This window comes from Pelobates fuscus, chromosome 1 (genome assembly GCF_036172605.1).
Source record: "Pelobates fuscus isolate aPelFus1 chromosome 1, aPelFus1.pri, whole genome shotgun sequence".
Classification (NCBI taxonomy): domain Eukaryota; kingdom Metazoa; phylum Chordata; class Amphibia; order Anura; family Pelobatidae; genus Pelobates; species Pelobates fuscus.
In genome coordinates, this window is record NC_086317.1 from 10,155,995 (window position 1) to 10,177,162 (window position 21,168).

General features: G+C 41.2%; 1 protein-coding gene across 1 annotated transcript in view; it reads right to left on the reverse strand.

Moving 5' to 3' along the window:
* Window positions 1-21,168, reverse strand: part of LOC134601620 (zinc finger protein 208-like) — a 634,640-nt gene that overhangs the window by 182,715 nt on the left and 430,757 nt on the right. Inside the window, 1 exon segment of the mRNA XM_063446140.1 lies at window positions 5,812-6,646. Within this exon segment, the coding sequence (XP_063302210.1) occupies window positions 5,812-6,646 (835 nt within the window).

Sequence of the window (21,168 nt, forward strand, 5' to 3'; positions counted from 1 at the left end):
TCACTCACACATATACACATGCTCCATTGTATTCTTAAGCATTTCTTTCATTATTTTATTCTTAATTTCTTCATCATCACTAAATCTTTTCAACAACCGCTGAGTTTACTGAGTTTTTATTTCAGCTTATAACATTTTTTGAAGAGTTTTGCTGGGGGGGTGCTCACTACAGACAAGCTAACTGACACACACACACACACACAAACAAGCTCACTCACTAGCAGGCGCACACACACACAAAAAAATCACTGTAATGTGCTGAAGTCTACCTGTCAGGCAGTGAGAGACAGGGAGCACTGGAAGGTGAAGTCAGCAGTGTGAGTGCAGGGCCAGGGCTGGGCTTGTCTATGTGAGGTGGGCCCTGAATGTGGGGGCAGAGCATAGAGGCACCAAACTGCTGGGGATTCAGGAGGGAGCTTCACAGTGCGGCCTCCTGCACCTCCCCCCTTCTTTCCCTCAGACTGAGCTGTCACAGTCCGAGGAAAAATTACTTGTGGGGAGGGGGAAAGTTGAAAAATCCAGAGGGAGGCAATTGCCTCCCAAAGTCCTCCCCTGCTTACTTCCATGGCTTCAGTCAACATATGTTCCTCCTGCATCAAGCAGGGTACTACCACTCGATGCAGGGAACAGTTCTTTTTAGATATTCAGCCAGTACTAATTCAGACTTAAACCTTCCCATGCTTTCTCCCCCATTAAATGTAGGAAATTAGCTGATCCTGAGATGTTGGTTTCTCACATAAGAGTTACAATAATCGAATCAGATTGTCTTGCAGCCTTAAAATTTATATTTATTCAAACATACACGACATCCAAAAATTACAAAGTTTTTGCACACATCAGGACCAATACAACGACGGGATCCTTGCGACCTACCAGAAAGAGCGAGCACAGGAGGGGCGGCTGGCATCTCTGCTGGAACCAGTAGTGGCGATTAGAGCTCCGGTCCCCCCCTTGCCGGTGAGGGATATCCCGGCACCCAGTTCACGGCTGTAGTCTTGAGCCGCTGGCGGAATTGCAACTCGGCAGCCATACCAAGGAAAGAGGCCTGCCACGCTGCCTAATTAAGATGGCAGACGCACCGCAGACACCCACCACTCAAAGCCCGCTAGAGATAACTACGAGACAACTGGATGCAATATTCTTGAATTTCTGGACAAAGCTTAACAATCGACTGGGCAATGGTGGTGAAAAGAAACAGAGCACTCACACTTTTCACCTCCAGCAAACCGGCATCTTGAGTCTGGCTCAGCTCCAAAGACAACCACTGCACATACGGACCTGAGAAGACAGAAGTGGAAGTCTTGAGTGCACCGTGCTTGCCCAGGTACCAGGCAGTTGATGGCCACAGTTGTCTGGCTGGGCCTTCAATATGCAGGGAGCGAGGGAATCGGGTGATCTCTGTCATGGCATAGGGAGTAGAGTGAAGTCTTCTTAAGTCAAACTTTCACTAGATGCATGCCTTCTACAGTTTGGCTGAACAAACGTAGGACAGTAGAACACCCACCAGTGACATCCTTATCATTAATTCACTGCTGCCTACCTTTTATTTAATTTTGTTTTCATCGTTTTAATGCAACCATATATGTCAATCTAGTGGCCACTGTGGCGGAACCAACCTCGCCACTGTGCACTGGAGACGCCTGGTTGCTCGCCTGCTCCCTTTAGACTATGGCCCTGCAGTTAAAACCTGTTATTTTCCCTGCTGAAAGGTTTATTCGTTCCTTTCTGCCGGGGTGTTCGGTAGATTCAATCTACCGAACAAAGTACCGAACGATGGACCACATGGGAACTGGAGTGTGCCGTCAATTAACCGCAGCTTAATTGATGAACGCTGGGTGGCCTTTGTTCGTTTTCCGAACACGTGGCAGCGGTCATTTTAACTCCCGAACACCGCTGAGCCGCCAGCCTCCTTACCTCTCCATTCGGTATTGGAACCGACGGACTGTTCATTCAGTAGTTTAACCGTATGAACAGCATCACCCCAGATAGCCATGCCATGGAGCCTATTTGTGTAACGAAAGACTATGGGAAAGACTTTGGCTCCATGGCGATTGAACTGTATGTATGTGATCTGAGCGCTATTCGGTAATAATGTGCACTCAGATCTAAGCTATCTGGGGATATGTAAGATGTGTATGTTTTATGTGTTAAATGTAACCGTATGTAATTTTGTGTTTTTTTACTAACATGTGGTTAATGGAGTTTTACCTCTGTCCTTGGAGATAATTGGATTACTTCCCAATTATCTCCAGGGCAGAGGGAAGGGATTGTGATGCATTGTGGGAGTGTTTAAAGGTGTATGTCTGTGATTGGTCAATGTCCAATATGATTCTCAGTTTCCCATCTGGTAAACTAGGGGAGTGTCCACCAGGTGGGAGACCTGCATAAAAGCCGAGCAGGTAGCCCCAGTAAACCAGATTCTGCTTAACCCTCAAACCGAAGTGTCGTCTCATTATTGGGGAATTTGGATTGTATGCCGATTGCCAGGAGTGTAAGCTGATTGTATGCTTTTCCTGTTCGGGTGTTTTCCGGGTTCGTGTGTTTCCTGTTCGGGAGTTGGAGGATTCGTGTAGTTGCAGTTCGGGAGATTGGTGCTTACAGTAGCTGCCTGTGCATCTGGAAAGGGGAATATCGCCTAAAAGGTTTTTAACCTCTGGTGAGCGAAATGGTCCGTTACAGCCACTATTTGCAGTATATTTACAACACTATGCTTCTCATGATATGCAATTGGCTAGGTATCTCTCTTGTGATGTGAAGGAGCAACTTGAAGGTTAATTCTGCCTATAATCGGCAAAGTCAATCTCCTCACAACTGTTTTGTAGATAATTGGTAAATCACTTATCACTTAGTAGACAGGGACCTCATGCCAGCTTCTTCAGTTATCTAGCTTAAAGGGACACTCCATGCACCCAGACCACTTCCCTTAACCCTGCAACTGCAAGTATTGCAGTTTTAATAAACTGCAATATTTACATTGCAGGGTTAACTGCTCCTCTAGTGGCTGTCTATTAGACAACCACTAGAGGGCACTTCCTGGTTTATAGCACAGCTCCAGCATTGCTAAAATCCCCATAGAAAAGCATTCAATGCTTTCCTATGGGGATGTCTAATGCGCGTGCACGGCATTGCCACACATGCTCATTAGGTCTCATCCAGCCGTCGGCCGCGCATGCTCAATTGGTCTCCCCCGCCGGATGACGTCGGCAGGGGAGGAGTGTGGGCAGACCCTAAACCACCGAGGGACATCAGTGGTGGTCTCAGGTAAGTCACTGAAGGGGTTTTCAGCAACAAGAGATGGGGGGGGGGTAGGGAGGGGACCTGCAGTGCCAGGAAAACTATTTAATAAAACCATTCTTCATACTATTGTAAAATTGTGCATTGTATTTACATAGGTGGTTTCACTGGTTAGCAGGTTAACAATAATCTTAACACTTTCATCTCTTGTATTTTTCAATGTTTTAGTTCTGTTAAGCGACCATCACTTTTTCTTTCTATTGTTAGCATGCCATAAATGTAAGCATATATAGACCAAGCAGGTGCCTATGTCATATACTTTAAAAACTATACTACGCCTACCATTTCTGCTCCATATTATAAAATTGTGCAGACCCTCTACTTGCCATGTTAGGAAATGTACAATGATATTATGCGTGTGACTGCTGTTGTGGCAACACAGGCTTGATGTAAAAATTTGTCTAAGTATGCAATTAGGAGGCGTACACATAAAGATAAAGTTATTTAAACCTTTAAAATGTGTAAAAAAGGCTGTGGCTTAACAACTATTCTGTCCAATCTATGATTAAAGCCATGCATTATAAAAATGGTTAACTTGTTTTCCTTTGGTTTTTACTGTATGTATTGGGGCTGCTATGTGTGCTATGGTCGTTGCTGCAACCCAAGAGTAGTGGGAGTTTGAGCGCAAGACTTGTTTTTGTGTATTTATAAAAATGGTAATACTTGGGGGTAAAATATAATTTACACAAATGATTTTACTATATATGTTTAAATTAATACATTCTTAATACATATGGGAGTCTGGCTTGCAATGGCGGGTCAAAGGTAATAATAACAGTGGGCCTTCAATCTATCTGAACAAGAACCATATGTGTTGAACATTGATATACAATGGACATATGTCCTATAATTAATACTAGATGTCTAGGTAGGGCCTCCCAGGTCCTGTGTATGAAAGAAATCTGAAATAAAATTATTCACAACTAATACAAGAATAATAATCATATTACAAAGATAAAATCCTACTACATATCAGATCTTTTAAAGCGCATTAAATATTTTTCAGAAGGCTGAAATTTAACTCCAAATTATAAGTGGCTGATTGGAATATTTGACAAAATTGGTATATTCAGTAGTTATAGTCTCAGCTGCATTGTATGCCCTAAGAAGAAGAAAAAAAAAACTAAACTAGAAAATTAGAAGAAAATATAACTTTTGCTTGAAGTTTGTATTAACATGGGGGTTGGGGAAACTAGCCTTTCTCTTGGAATGTCCAAAGTTATTGTGTCCTGGGATAAAAATAAAGAACCCCAGGGATAATTAGCTTAACCTAATTTACATTCCTCAGTCGGAACTCTGGTCTCCAATCCCAGTTCATATTCTTATTGGTATGAATAATTTGTAAATACATTTCATGTGTGTGTTGTGCTTTTTTTTAATAAAAGCTGGAACTCAGAAATAGTGATCCTACAAGATACCAGTAAGAAGCATGTGTCTTGTCTCTTTGCTGAGGTCTTGGTTGGAATCATGCAAATTTAAGTCATGCTAAGGAACCATATTCATTGAAGTGTACAGGCTAGTTAGTATTCTTTGTAACAGCAAGAACACACAACCACAATGTATCCTGGGTTGCCGGTGAATTCGCAACCAAGTGGAGCAGAGTTAGCGGTGCAGGTTAGGCACCTAAGGACGATAGCATGAGGGTGCCATAATACCAATGCATTATATGTACATTGACTGCTACTATCAAAGTTACTATTTATTGTGTGAGCATGAAAAAAAATAATTCACAATACAATATATTGTATTCCCATATTAATCCATTGATGCATTATAAAATCACTTCACCTGTGTGAGATGCATTGGTTTATTGGTTATTTTATCACTTTTTTTTTTTTTACATGTCTGTAATACCGGATTTAAGTGTTTCTAAGTTCACAGAACACTGTCGATATTGCATCACGTCAGGTAAGGGCAAATTAACCCATTTCCAATATGGACACTGCTGCACTTCCTATTTGAAAGATCAGTTACACAAGAGCCGGAACTGACGTCAGTACAACGCCAGGAACAAGAAGTGACCACAACCCAGAAGTAATGCATTCGACCGACATGACTCAATTTAGCAATCATCTAAACCACATAAATTGTGAACACAGAGCATCTATCAACATGGCACTGCCTTTATTTGGTGTAATTTTTTATTGCTAAAGGACATTATGCGGTAGTGTATATTTATTTGTGCATTACACACTGATTTTTTTATGTCCAACTTTTAATTTTCAAATAAATACATTTTAAAAATTTCTTCTGCCTGTCTTGCCTGTGGACACCTAATGAAGCCAGTACTGGCACGGCTCCATACTTGCGAGTGAAACCATATATACACCCATTGTATTGTAATAGATTACACTATGTATGTTTTATCTATTTCCTTATAGAAACCGTATTCCTGTACAAGTGCACATTGCCTGATACTGTTAAGTAAAAGTTATTATTTTTATCTTTCAACTCAGGATGCTGTGCATTTTATAGTGGTTTTACCTCTATGTTCTTTTGTTTATTTAAAGCTCTGATTTATTGGCAAAACATTCCCCACATTTACTACATTAGAAAGGCTTCTCTCCGGTGTGAGTTCTCTGATGTTTAACAAGATTTGAATGGCATCCAAAACATTTTCCACATTCAGAACATGAGAAGGGTTTCTCTCCTGTGTGAGTTCTCTGATGACGGACAAGTTCCTGATGTCGCCCAAAACATTTTTCGCATTCAGAACATGAGAAGGGTTTCTCTCCTGTGTGAATTATCTGATGTGTAACAAGATTTGAATGTTGCCCAAAACATTTTCCACATTCAGAACATGAGAATGGTTTCTCTCCTGTGTGAGTTCTCTGATGAATAACATATTCTGAATGCTTCCCAAAACATTTTCCACATTCAGAACATGAGAAGGGTTTCTCTCCTGTGTGAATTATCTGATGTTTAACAAGATTTGAATGTTGAACAAAACATTTTCCACATTCATAACATGAGAATGGTTTCTCTCCTGTGTGAGTTCTCTGATGTATAACAAGATTTGAACGGTTTCCAAAACATTTTCCGCATTCCGAACATGAGAATGGTTTCTCTCCTGTGTGAGTTTTCTGATGTGTAACAAGATTTGAATGTTGACCAAAATATTTTCCACATTCAGAACATGAGAAGGGCTTTTCTCCTGTGTGAGTTCTCTGATGACTGACAAGTTCCTGATGACGCCCAAAACATTTTCCGCATTCAGAACAGGAGAAGGGCTTCTCTCCTGTGTGACTTCTCTGATGACGGACAAGCTCTGGGTGAGTGAAAAAATGTTTTTCACATTCAGAACACGAGTACGGCTTCTCTCCTGTGTGAGTTTTCTGATGACAAGCAAGCTCTCCTTTACTGGCAAAACATTTCCCACATTTCCCACATAAGAAAGGCTTCTCTCTTGTGTGAGTTCTCTGATGACTGACAAACTCTGCAGTGGTGACAAAACATTTTCCACATTCCGAACATGAGAAAGGTTTGGGGTTTAGGTTTACTGTCTCCTTTGAAAACATATAGGTATCTGAGAAAATGCTTGATTTATTAGAGTTGGACTCCTTGCTTCTGTTATTAAAAGATTTCTTCATAGCTTTGCTTCATGTATTTCTGTTCTTGTCACCTCTTCTGACAAATACAACTAAAAGAAACATACTGGGAGTTAAAGGAAATCGGTCACAATTAATTATCGTTTGCTATACTTAGAAAAAATAGACAATATTTACACAATAGAAACATAAGAAAGACATAGATAAGAAATACGACTGTAGCGGAGAGGTAGTATAATCCACAAGGTCTCCGCTGGTAGACAGGAAAAGCAGGTATTAATCCACATAGACAGGTACAGCATACAATAATCCCGGTAGCGTGTATTAATCCTTCCCTCCCAAGAACTAGACGAAACATAGGCTGGAAGTCAACTGAGTTCTTTATTTACAGGTCACAGTATTTATGGGATTACCCATGCAAGGGGTTTCCCTACAGACATCCCAGGGGTTGTACAGTAGGGGACTACATGGGGAACTTAACAACCTGGACATTTCTCTCATAATACACTGCTGCACGAGAGGGACACTCCCACTAGAATATACAGTTAAGTGGATTATTCCCTCGTGCAGCAGAACCAATATTTCACATAAAAATACATAACTTGGATATTATTCGTTAGATTTAAACGAATGGACGTTCGGTAGATAGCTGGGGTCTGAGCGCACATTTCGTGAAAGTGCCGCTCAGATCCCAGCTTTAAATAAACGAACGCCGCACAAAATACACATATTTTCTCAGTTCCCTTCAAACTACCGAATGTCTCCATAGAAACACATTACCGAAGGACCGGGGCTCCCGAACGGCTTGAAAGTCCAGTGGTATTCGAGCCGCCGAGTAGCCGATTTTCGTTCCAGGCGCTCGACGACCAAATACCGCTGGGCTAACAAAGGATCCAAGATGGCCGACCGCCGCGTGGTCGGTAGCTGAACGACGGCCACCCTGAATCCTCTTAATTACCAATTGCAACAATGTTGCAATCCTTAATGGGAGCCACACGACCTCCTGTGTGTGTTCTCCATTCGGTAGTTTGTTCGTTTCACGAATGGTGTTAAAATTCACCTTTCGTGAAAAGATTGTATGAATGCTTGCGGTTTTTTGAATGCCGGCAGCATACGAATGCTATCGTTCCCCTGAACCAGATTACACATAATACATACGCTTGGTTCTTTTAAAGGGGTATACATATGCAATAACAGGATATATACATAAAGGACAACATACAGTGGCTGTGTTTGCCACAACGACCATCAGGTGTCATGGTGATTGCGAAGAAATCAAGTATTTTGTGTGCATTAACCCCTTTATTAGCAAAACTGTGTAGATTCCTTTTTAATGAATTTGCTTTGCTAAACTAGATTTAGTCCATAAAGCCTCACGTATCTGCATTTATGCTAGAGGAACAAATTACAGATTCTGTGTATATCACATACCGTATATACTCGAGTATAAGCCGAGTTTTTCAGCCCATTTTTTGGGCTGAAAAACCCCAACTCGGCTTATACTCGAGTCAAGGTCTGTATTATGGCAATTTGCATTGCCATAATACAGACTGTGGGGAGAGGGGGGCTGGCAGAGCTGTAACTTACCTTTCCTGCAGCTCCTGTCAGCTCTCTCCTCCTCCGCGCCGTCCGGTCAGCACCTCGGTCAGCTCCCAGTGTAAATCTCGCGAGAGCCGCGGCTCTCGCGAGACTTACAGTGTGAGCTGACAGAGGGAGCTGCACAGACCGCGCGGAGGAGGAGAGAGCTGACAGGAGCTGCAGAACAGGTAAGTTACAGCTCTGCCAGCCCCCCTCTCCCCCCCACTTGACCACCACGGAAGGAGAGCCCCCCTCCCTGCCATATATCAAGCAGGGAGGGGGGACGAAAAAAAAAAAAAAAATAAGAAATAATAATAATAAAAAAAATTAATAATAACAAAAAAGGGGTATAAGGACCACTATGGGAGGGGGGGGGTATAAGGACCACTATGGGAGGGGGGGGTATAAGGACCACTATGGGAGGGAGGGGGGTATAAGGACCACTATGGGAGGGAGGGGGGTATAAGGACCACTATGGGAGGGAGGGGGGGGTATAAGGACCACTATGGGAGGGGGTGGGATAAGGACCACTATGGGAGGGAGGGGGGGGGTATAAGGACCACTATGGGAGGGAGGGGGGTATAAGGACCGCTATGGGAGGGAGGGGGTGGGATAAGGACCACTATGGGAGGGAGGGGGTGGGATAAGGACCACTATGGGAGGGAGGGGGGTATATGGACCACTATGGGAGGGGGGGGGGGTATATGGACCACTATGGGAGGGATGGGGGGGGATAAGGAACACTATGGGAGGGAGAAGGGGGATAAGGACCACTATGAGAGGGAGGGGGTGGGATAAGGACCACTAGGGGAGGGGAGGGTAAGGACCACTAGGGGAGGGGTGAGTCAGGACCACTGGGGGAGGGGGGTGAAGGAACACGGGGGTGGGGAGGTAAGGACCACTGAGGGAGGAGGAGGGGAAGTCAGGACATATGGGGGGGGAGGGGGCGGCAAAAATTTTTTTGCCTACGGCGGCAAATATCCTTGCACCGGCCCTGCACACACTGCATTCATACACACACACACACTGCATTCATGCACACACACGCTGCACTCATGCACACACACGCTGCACTCATGCACACACACGCTGCACTCATGCACACACACGCTGCACTCATGCACACACACGCTGCACTCATACACACACGCTGCACTCATACACACACGCTGCACTCATACACACACGCTGCACTCATACACACACACACATACGCACACACTGCATTCATTATACACACACTGTAAATAAATATTCAATTAATATATTTTTTTTAGGATCTAATTTTATTTAGAAATTTACCAGTAGCTGCTGCATTTCCCACCCTAGTCTTATACTCGAGTCAATAAGTTTTCCCAGTTTTTTGGGATAAAATTAGGGGCCTCGGCTTATATTCGGGTCGGCTTATACTCGAGTATATACGGTATATTCTATTCTAAACACATGCAGGACATAATATATAATAATACTGAGTAGCTATACACTGATAATAAACATGTCGCTCTGTATAATAATACTGAGTATCTATACGCTGATAATAAACATGTCGCTCTGTATAATGATTTCGAGTACCTGTTATGTTTGATGATAGCTTACTTACAATAACATACCGTCTATCAATCAGCCAGGATTTATTGATCACAAGTCACATATTATGCTCGATCCCTTTGTGGATATACACATTCCTGCTGTAACATACACCCAACATGGCCAAACTCCATGCACACACTGGGAAGAGAGCAAATCTAGGGGGTGTATCCATCCCAGCATGCCTTGCACACTTCCTACAGGAGCTGGTTAGGGACAAACTGTGCAGTGTGCAAAGCTCCCCTAGAGGGAACTGCTGGTATACACCACAGTATCCACATACTAATGGAGTCACTAGTCTGTATAATAATAATGAGTATCTATACACTGCTAATAAACATGTCGCTCTGTATAATAATACTGAGTATCTATACGCTGATAATAGGCACGTCGCTCTGTATAATAATACTGAGTATCTATACACTGATAATAAACATGTCGCTCTGTATAATAATACGGTGTATCTGTTACAAATCGCTATTTGTAACTGGCCCTTTAAATGGAAAATTGCCCTGCTTCCCTGGATTGTGGATTAGCCTATTTGCCAGCCTCCTTCCTTATGACTATGGCCCTGTGCGAGCGGTGATACCCCAGATAGCTATGCCATGGAGCCTATTCATATAATGAAAGACTATGGGAAAGACTTTGGCTCCATGACAATTGAACTGTGTGAATAGGATCTGCGCGCTATTCGGTAGTTTTGTGCGCTCAGATCCCAGCTATCTGGGGATATGTGAAATGTCTGTGTGTTATGTGTAAAAGGTGACTTTATGTATTTTAAAGTGTTTTATGTCTTTTTGCAACCATGTGCTCAATGGAGTCTGCCTCTAGCCCTGGATAATTGGATTACTTTGCCCCCCTTTGTCTCCAGGATAGAGGCCCCTGTAAAACCTGTTTGAGGCAGACTGCTATGCTGACAGCCAGGGGAACAAAAGATACTTTTACTAACTTTTGAACCCCTGGTCTGATTCATGCCATTTTTTAATATGTTCCCCTGAATGGATTGATTGTGGATATGAATTTTTATGTGAATGTGATGTATGGTTTTAAAGTTACAGAGTATGTGTGGAAACTGTATTTTTACTGTATGTAATAATTATGTTAACTGCTTATCTGAGGGGAGGGGATGTGTGGGTTGTACCTTGTATGTGATTGGTTATTTTATGCCTCCCCCTGGGTGTGTCCTGTATGTGCACAACCGTAATAATAACCAGGCTGGGTGTGCCAGCACCTCAGACCTCTGCTGACCCTTTAACGTGCAGCCTTGACTCATGTTTGTAGGGGACAGCTATAATAACTACAGGGATTGCTATGCTCTTCATACTCCCTTAGCTACTGAGCTCTTGTAAGAGCTCTTGTTCTTGATCCTGCTTCGCTCTACAGAAGGAAGAGGTTCGCCTATTGGAACCTGGTCGTAGGTCCAGGGCGCAGAGCAGACGGCGAGATACCAGCCCAGCAGTGGTGGTTCGTGGTGTCTGCAGTGCTTATGGTGGCTGCGGTGCTGATGGTCCTTTGGTGAGCGCTAGGAGCATCCTTTTCTACGGTCCAACTTCCAGCCAGCCTGGAGGCAACCGTATCTATACACTGATCATAAACATGTCGCTCTGTATAATAATACTGAGTATCTATACACTGATAATAAACATGTCACCCTGTATAATAATACTGAGTATCTATCTTCCCCTGATAATAAACATGTCGCTCTGTATAATGATATCGAGTACCTGCTATGTTTGATGATAGCTGACTTACAATAACATACCGTCTATCAGCCAGGATTTATTGATCACAAGTCACATATTATGCTCGATCCCTTTGTTGATATACACATTCCTGCTGTAACATACACCCAACATGGCCGAACTCCATGCACACACTAGGAAGAGAGCAAATTAAGGGGGTGTATCCATCCCAGCATGCTTGCACACTTCCTACAGGAGCTGGTTAGGGACAAACTGTGCGCATTGTCAAAGCTCCCCTAGAGGGAACTGCTGGTATACACCACAGTATCCGCATAATAAAGTAGTCACTAGTCTGTATAATAATACTGAGTATCTATACACTGATAATAAACATGTCGCTCTGTATAATAATATTGAGTATCTATACACCGATAGTAAACATGTCGCTCTGTATAATAATACTGAGTATCAATACCCAGATAAGCATGTCGCTCTGTATAATGATATTGAGTATCTATACACTGATCGTAAACATGTCGCTCTGTATAATACTGAGTATCTGTACACTAATAGACATGTCGCTCTGTATAATAATACTGAGTATCTATACACTAATAATAAACATGTTGCTCTGTATAATAATACTGAGTATCTATACACTAATAATAAACATGTTGCTCTGTATAATAATACTGAGTATCTATACACTGATAATAAACACGTCGCTCTGTATAATAATACAGAGTATCTATACGCTGTTATAAACATGTCGCTCTGTATAATAATACTGAGTATCTATACGCTGATAATAAACATGTCGCTCTGTATAATAATACTGAGTATCTATACGCTGATAATAAACATGTAGCTCTGTATAAAAATACTGAGTATCTATACACTGATAATAAACATGTCGCTCTGTATAATGATTTCGAGTATCTATACGCTGATAATAAACATGTCGCTCTGTATTATGATATCGAGTACCTGTTATGTTTGATAATAGCTGACTTACAACAACATACCGTCTATCAATCAGCCAGGATTTATTGATCACAAGTCACATATTATGCTCGATCCCTTTGTTGATATACACATTCCTGCTGTAACATACACCCAACATGGCCGAACTAAATGCACACACTAGGAAGAGAGCAAATCAAGGGGGTGTAGCCATCCCAGCATGCCTTGCACACTTCCTACAGGAGCTGGTTAGGGACAAACTGTGCATTGTGCAAAGCTCCCCTAGAGGGAACTGTTGGTATACACCACAGTATCCACATACTAATATAGTCACTAGTCTGTATAATAATACTGAGTATCTATACACTGATAATAAACATGTCGCTCTGTATAATAATACGGAGTATCAATACCCAGATAATAAACATGTCGCTCTGTATAATAATACTGAGTATCTATACGCTGATAATAAACACGCGCTCTGTATAATATTACTGAGTATCTATACGCTGATAATAAACATGTCGCCCTGTATATTAATACTGAGTATCTATACGCTGATAATAAACATGTCGCTCTGTATAATAATACTCAATATCTATACACTGATAATAAACATGTCGCTCTGAATAATAATTCCGAGTATCTATACGCTGATAATAAACATGTTGCTCTGTATAAAAATACCGAGTATCTATACACTGATAATAAACATGTCGCTCTGTATAATAATACTGAGTATCAATACCCAGATAAGCATGTCGCTCTGTATAATGATATTGAGTATCTATACACTGATCGTAAACATGTCGCTCTGTATAATACTGAGTATCTGTACACTAATAGACATGTCGCTCTGTATAATAATACTGAGTATCTATACACTAATAATAAACATGTTGCTCTGTATAATAATACTGAGTATCTATACACTAATAATAAACATGTTGCTCTGTATAATAATACTGAGTATCTATACACTGATAATAAACACGTCGCTCTGTATAATAATACAGAGTATCTATATGCTGTTATAAACATGTCGCTCTGTATAATAATACTGAGTATCTATACGCTGATAATAAACATGTCGCTCTGTATAATAATACTGAGTATCTATACGCTGATAATAAACATGTAGCTCTGTATAAAAATACTGAGTATCTATACACTGATAATAAACATGTCGCTCTGTATAATGATTTCGAGTATCTATACGCTGATAATAAACATGTCGCTCTGTATTATGATATCGAGTACCTGTTATGTTTGATAATAGCTGACTTACAATAACATACCGTCTATCAATCAGCCAGGATTTATTGATCACAAGTCACATATTATGCTCGATCCCTTTGTTGATATACACATTCCTGCTGTAACATACACCCAACATGGCCGAACTAAATGCACACACTAGGAAGAGAGCAAATCAAGGGGGTGTACCCATCCCAGCATGCCTTGCACACTTCCTACAGGAGCTGGTTAGGGACAAACTGTGCATTGTGCAAAGCTCCCCTAGAGGGAACTGCTGGTATACACCACAGTATCCACATACTAATATAGTCACTAGTCTGTATAATAATACTGAGTATCTATACACTGATAATAAACATGTCGCCCTGTATAATAATACTGAGTACTTATACACTGATAATAAACATGTCGCCCTGTATAATAATCATGAGTATCTATACACTGATGATAAACATGTCGCTCTGTATAATAATACTGACTACCTATACACTAATAATAAACATGTCGCCCTGTATAATAATACTGAGTATCTATACACTGATAATAAACATGTCGCTCTGTATAATAATACTGAGTATCTATCTTCCCCTGATAATAAACATGTCGCTCTGTATAATAATACTGAGTACCTATACACTGATAATAAATGTCGCTCTGTATAATAATACTGAGTATCTATACCCTGATAATAAACATGTTGCTCTGTATAATGATATCGAGTACCTGTTATGTTTGATGATAGCTGACTTACAATAACATACCGTCTATTAAACAGCCAGGATTTATTGATCACAAGTCACATATTATGCTCGATACCTTTGTTGATATACACATTCTTGCTGTAACATACACCCAACATGGCCGAACTCCATGCACACCATAGGAAGAGAGCAAATCAAGGGGGTGTATCCATCCCAGCATGCCTTGCACACTTCCTACAGGAGCTGGTTAGGGACAAACTGTTCATTGTGCAAAGCTCCCCTAGAGGGAACTGCTGGTATACACCACAGTATCCACATACTAATGTAGTCACTAGTCTGTATAATAATACTGAGTATCTATACACTGATAATAAACATGTCGCTCTGTATAATGATACTGAGTATCTATACGCTGATAATAAACATGTTGCTCTGTATAAAAATACTGAGTATCTATACGCTGATAATAAACATGTCGCCCTGTATATAAATACTGAGTATCTATACGCTGATAATAAACATGTCGCTCTGTATAATAATACTCAATATCTATACACTGATAATAAACATGTCGCTCTGTATAATAATACCGAGTATCTATACGCTGATAATAAACATGTTGCTCTGTATAAAAATACTGAGTATCTATACGCTGATAATAAACATGTCGCCCTGTATATAAATACTGAGTATCTATACGCTGATAATAAACATGTCGCTCTGTATAATGATATCGAGTACCTGTTATGTTTGATGATAGCTGACTTACAGTAACATACCGTCTATAAATCAGCCAGGATTTATTGATCACAAGTCACATATTATGCTCGATCCCTTTGTTGATATACACATTCCTGCTGTAACATACACCCAACATGGCCGAACTCCATGCACACACTAGGAAGAGAGCAAATCAAGGGGGTGTATCCATCCCAGAATGCCTTGCACACTACCTACAGGAGCTGGTTAGGGACAGACTGTGCATTGTGCAAAGCTCCCCTAGAGGCAACTGCTGGTACACAACCACAGTATCCACATACTAATGTAGTCACTAGTCTGTATACACTGATAATAAACATGTCGCTCTGTATAATAATACTGAGTATCTATACACTGATAATAAACATGTCGCTCTGTATAATAATACTGAGTATCTATACGCTGATAATAAACATGTCGCTCTGTATAATAATACTGAGTATCTATACGCTGATAATAAACATGTCGCTCTGTATAATGATACTGAGTATCTATACGATGATAATAAACATGTCGCTCTGTATAATACTGAGTATCTATACAATGTTAATAAACATGTCGCTCTGTATAATAATACTGAGTATACGCTGATAATAAACATGTCGCTCTGTATAATACCGAGTATCTATACGCTGATAATAAACATGTCGCTCTGTATAATAATATTGAGTATCTATACACTGATAATAAACATGTCGCTCTGTATAATAATACTGAGTATCTATACACTGATAATAAACACGTTGCTCTGTATAATAATCCTGAGTATCTATACACTGATAATAAACATGTAGCTCTGTATAATAATACTGAGTATCTATACACTGATAATAAACATGTCGTTCTGTATAATGATATTGAGTATCTATACACTGATAATAAACATGTCGCTCTGTATAATAATACTGAGTATCTATAAGCTGATAATACACATGTCGCTCTGTATAATAATACTGAGTATCTATACACTGATAATAAACATGTAGCTCTGTATAATAATACTGAGTATCTATACACTGATAATAAACATATCGCTCTGTATAATAATACAGAGTATCTATACGCTGATAATAAACATGTCGCTCTGTATAATGATACCGAGTACCTGTTATGTTTGATGATAGCTGACTTACAATAACATACCGTCTATAACCAGCCAGGATTTATTGATCACAAGTCACATATTATGTTCGATCCCTTTGTTGATATACACATTCCTGGTGTAACATACACCCAACATATTGGGCATTTGCCTTGGGCGGCATTTTCCAGGGGGCGGCAAAAAAAGCTGCCCCCCAAATGCCCAAGGCAAATGTCTTGTTAGCCTTGCGGCTAACAGACATGCCGGCGGGCTGCTGGGCGATCGGGCGGCACTGCCTGGCGGGCGGGCGGGCGGCCGGCGAGGGAGCACTTCCCCTGAGCTGTCTGCTCAGCTCCCTCGCCAGCCGCAGAGTGAGGCTGGGAGGCGGAGCCGGAATATGACGTCATATTCCGGCTCCCAGCCTCACTCTGAGGCGCGCGAGGGAGCTGAGCAGACAGCTCAGGGGAAGTGCTCCCTCGCCGGCCGCCCGCCAGGCAGTGCCGCCCGATCGCCCAGCAGCCACTGGACCACCAGTGAAGAAGAGACACCCCCCCTCCCCAGCATTCCCAAAGGTAAGGAGGCTGGGGGGGGGGGGGGTTAATTAAAAAAAAGTGTTAAAAATAAATATAAAAAAAATGTGTTAAAAATAAATTTACAAAAAAAAGTGTTAAAAATAAATGTAAAAAAAATGTGTTAATGTGGGTGGGTGAGTGTGTGTCTGTTAGTGTGTGTCTGTGTCTGTTAGTGTGTGTGTCTGTTAGTGTGTGTCTGTGTGTGTGTCAGTGTGTGTGTCTGTTAGTGTGTGTGTCTGTGTCTGTCAGTGTGTGTGTGTGTGTCTGACTGTGTGTGTCTGACTGTGTGTGTATGTTAATGAGTGTGTATGTTAGTGAGTGTGTGTGTCTGTTAGTGTGTGTGTCTGTTAGTGTTTCTGTCTGTTAGTGTTTGTGTCTGTGTCTGTTAGTGTGTGTCTGTGTCTGTTAGTGTGTGTGTCTGACTGTGTGTGTATGTTAGTGAGTGTGTATGTTAGTGAGTGTGTGTGTCTGCTAGTTTGTGTCTGCTAGTGAGTGTGTTTGTCTGTTACTGAGTGTGAGTGTGTCTGTTAGTGTGTGTGTGTTTCTGTTAGCTAGTGTATGCGTATCTGTCAGTGAATGTGTTTGTGTGTATTTAGTATGCAGGGCGGGGGGAAAGGTTGGGTGGGGGTGGCGCGGGAGGAGGGGGGGCGCGGGGGGGGCGCCTGAGTTTTGTCCTGCCTAGGGCAGCACAAAACCAGGATACACCACTGCCAACATGGCCGAACTCCATGCACACACTGGGAAGAGAGCAAATCAAGGGGGTGTAGCCATCCCAGCATGCCTTGCACACTTCCTACAGGAGCTGGTTAGGGACAAACTGTGCATTTTGCAAAGCTCCCCTAGAGGGAACTGCTGGTATACACCACAGTATCCACATAATAATGTAGTCACTAGTCTGTATAATAATACTGAGTATGTATACACTAATAATAAACATGACGCTCTGTATAATGATAGTGAGTATCTATACACTGATAATAAACATGTCGCTCTGTAAAATAATACTGAGTATCTATACACTGGTAATGAACATGTCGCTCTGTATAATAATACTGAGTATCTATACACTGATAATAAACATGTCGCTCTGTATAATAATGCTGAGCATCTATACGCTGATAATAAACATTTCATGTAGTATAATAATAGTGAGTATCTATACGCTGATAATAAACACGTCGCTCTGTATAATGATAGTGAGTATCTATACACTGATAATAAACATGTCGCTCTGTAAAATAATACTGAGTATCTATACACTGGTAATTAACATGTCGCTCTGTATAATAATACTGAGTATCTATACACTGATAATAAACATGTCGCTCTGTATAATGATACTGAGTATCTATACGATGATAATAAACATGTCGCTCTGTATAATACTGAGTATCTATACAATGATAATAAACATGTCGCTCTGTATAATAATACTGAGTATACGCTGATAATAAACATGTCGCTCTGTATAATACCGAGTATCTATACGCTGATAATAAACATGTCACTCTGTATAATAATATTGAGTATCTATACACTGATAATAAACATGTTGCTCTGTATAATAATACTGAGTATCTATACACTGATAATAAACACGTCGCTCTGTATAATAATCCTGAGTATCTATACACTGATAATAAACATGTAGCTCTGTATAATAATACTGAGTATCTATACACTGATAATAAACATGTCGTTCTGTATAATGATATTGAGTATCTATACACTGATAATAAGCATGTCGCTCTGTATAATAATACTGAGTATCTATAAGCTGATAATACACATGTCGCTCTGTATAATAATACTGAGTATCTATACACTGATAATAAACATGTAGCTCTGTATAATAATACTGAGTATCTATACACTGATAATAAACATATCGCTCTGTATAATAATACAGAGTATCTATACGCTGATAATAAACATGTCGCTCTGTATAATGATACCGAGTACCTGTTATGTTTGATGATAGCTGACTTACAATAACATACCGTCTATAACCAGCCAGGATTTATTGATCACAAGTCACATATTATGTTCGATCCCTTTGTTGATATACACATTCCTGGTGTAACATACACCCAACATATTGGGCATTTGCCTTGGGCGGCATTTTCCAGGGGGCGGCAAAAAAAGCTGCCCCCCAAATGCCCAAGGCAAATGTCTTGTTAGCCTTGCGGCTAACAGACATGCCGGCGGGCTGCTGGGCGATCGGGCGGCACTGCCTGGCGGGCGGGCGGGCGGCCGGCGAGGGAGCACTTCCCCTGAGCTGTCTGCTCAGCTCCCTCGCCAGCCGCAGAGTGAGGCTGGGAGGCGGAGCCGGAATATGACGTCATATTCCGGCTCCCAGCCTCACTCTGAGGCGCGCGAGGGAGCTGAGCAGACAGCTCAGGGGAAGTGCTCCCTCGCCGGCCGCCCGCCAGGCAGTGCCGCCCGATCGCCCAGCAGCCACTGGACCACCAGTGAAGAAGAGACACCCCCCCTCCCCAGCATTCCCAAAGGTAAGGAGGCTGGGGGGGGGGGGTTAATTAAAAAAAAGTGTTAAAAATAAATATAAAAAAAATGTGTTAAAAATAAATTTACAAAAAAAAGTGTTAAAAATAAATGTAAAAAAAATGTGTTAATGTGGGTGGGTGAGTGTGTGTCTGTTAGTGTGTGTCTGTGTCTGTTAGTGTGTGTGTCTGTTAGTGTGTGTCTGTGTGTGTGTCAGTGTGTGTGTCTGTTAGTGTGTGTGTCTGTGTCTGTCAGTGTGTGTGTGTGTGTCTGACTGTGTGTGTCTGACTGTGTGTGTATGTTAATGAGTGTGTATGTTAGTGAGTGTGTGTGTCTGTTAGTGTGTGTGTCTGTTAGTGTTTCTGTCTGTTAGTGTTTGTGTCTGTGTCTGTTAGTGTGTGTCTGTGTCTGTTAGTGTGTGTGTCTGACTGTGTGTGTATGTTAGTGAGTGTGTATGTTAGTGAGTGTGTGTGTCTGCTAGTTTGTGTCTGCTAGTGAGTGTGTTTGTCTGTTACTGAGTGTGAGTGTGTCTGTTAGTGTGTGTGTGTTTCTGTTAGCTAGTGTATGCGTATCTGTCAGTGAATGTGTTTGTGTGTATTTAGTATGCAGGGCGGGGGGAAAGGTTGGGTGGGGGTGGCGCGGGAGGAGGGGGGGCGCGGGGGGGGCGCCTGAGTTTTGTCCTGCCTAGGGCAGCACAAAACCAGGATACACCACTGCCAACATGGCCGAACTCCATGCACACACTGGGAAGAGAGCAAATCAAGGGGGTGTAGCCATCCCAGCATGCCTTGCACACTTCCTACAGGAGCTGGTTAGGGACAAACTGTGCATTTTGCAAAGCTCCCCTAGAGGGAACTGCTGGTATACACCACAGTATCCACATAATAATGTAGTCACTAGTCTGTATAATAATACTGAGTATGTATACACTAATAATAAACATGACGCTCTGTATAATGATAGTGAGTATCTATACACTGATAATAAACATGTCGCTCTGTAAAATAATACTGAGTATCTATACACTGGTAATGAACATGTCGCTCTGTATAATAATACTGAGTATCTATACACTGATAATAAACATGTCGCTCTGTATAATAATGCTGAGCATCTATACGCTGATAATAAACATTTCATGTAGTATAATAATAGTGAGTATCTATACGCTGATAATAAACACGTCGCTCTGTATAATGATAGTGAGTATCTATACACTGATAATAAACATGTCGCTCTGTAAAATAATACTGAGTATCTATACACTGGTAATTAACATGCCGCTCTGTATAATAATACTGAGTATCTATACACTGATAATAAACATGTCGCTCTGTATAATGATACTGAGTATCTATACGATGATAATAAACATGTCGCTCTGTATAATACTGAGTATCTATACAATGATAATAAACATGTCGCTCTGTATAATAATACTGAGTATACGCTGATAATAAACATGTCGCTCTGTATAATACCGAGTATCTATACGCTGATAATAAACATGTCACTCTGTATAATAATATTGAGTATCTATACACTGATAATAAACATGTTGCTCTGTATAATAATACTGAGTATCTATACACTGATAATAAACACGTCGCTCTGTATAATAATCCTGAGTATCTATACACTGAT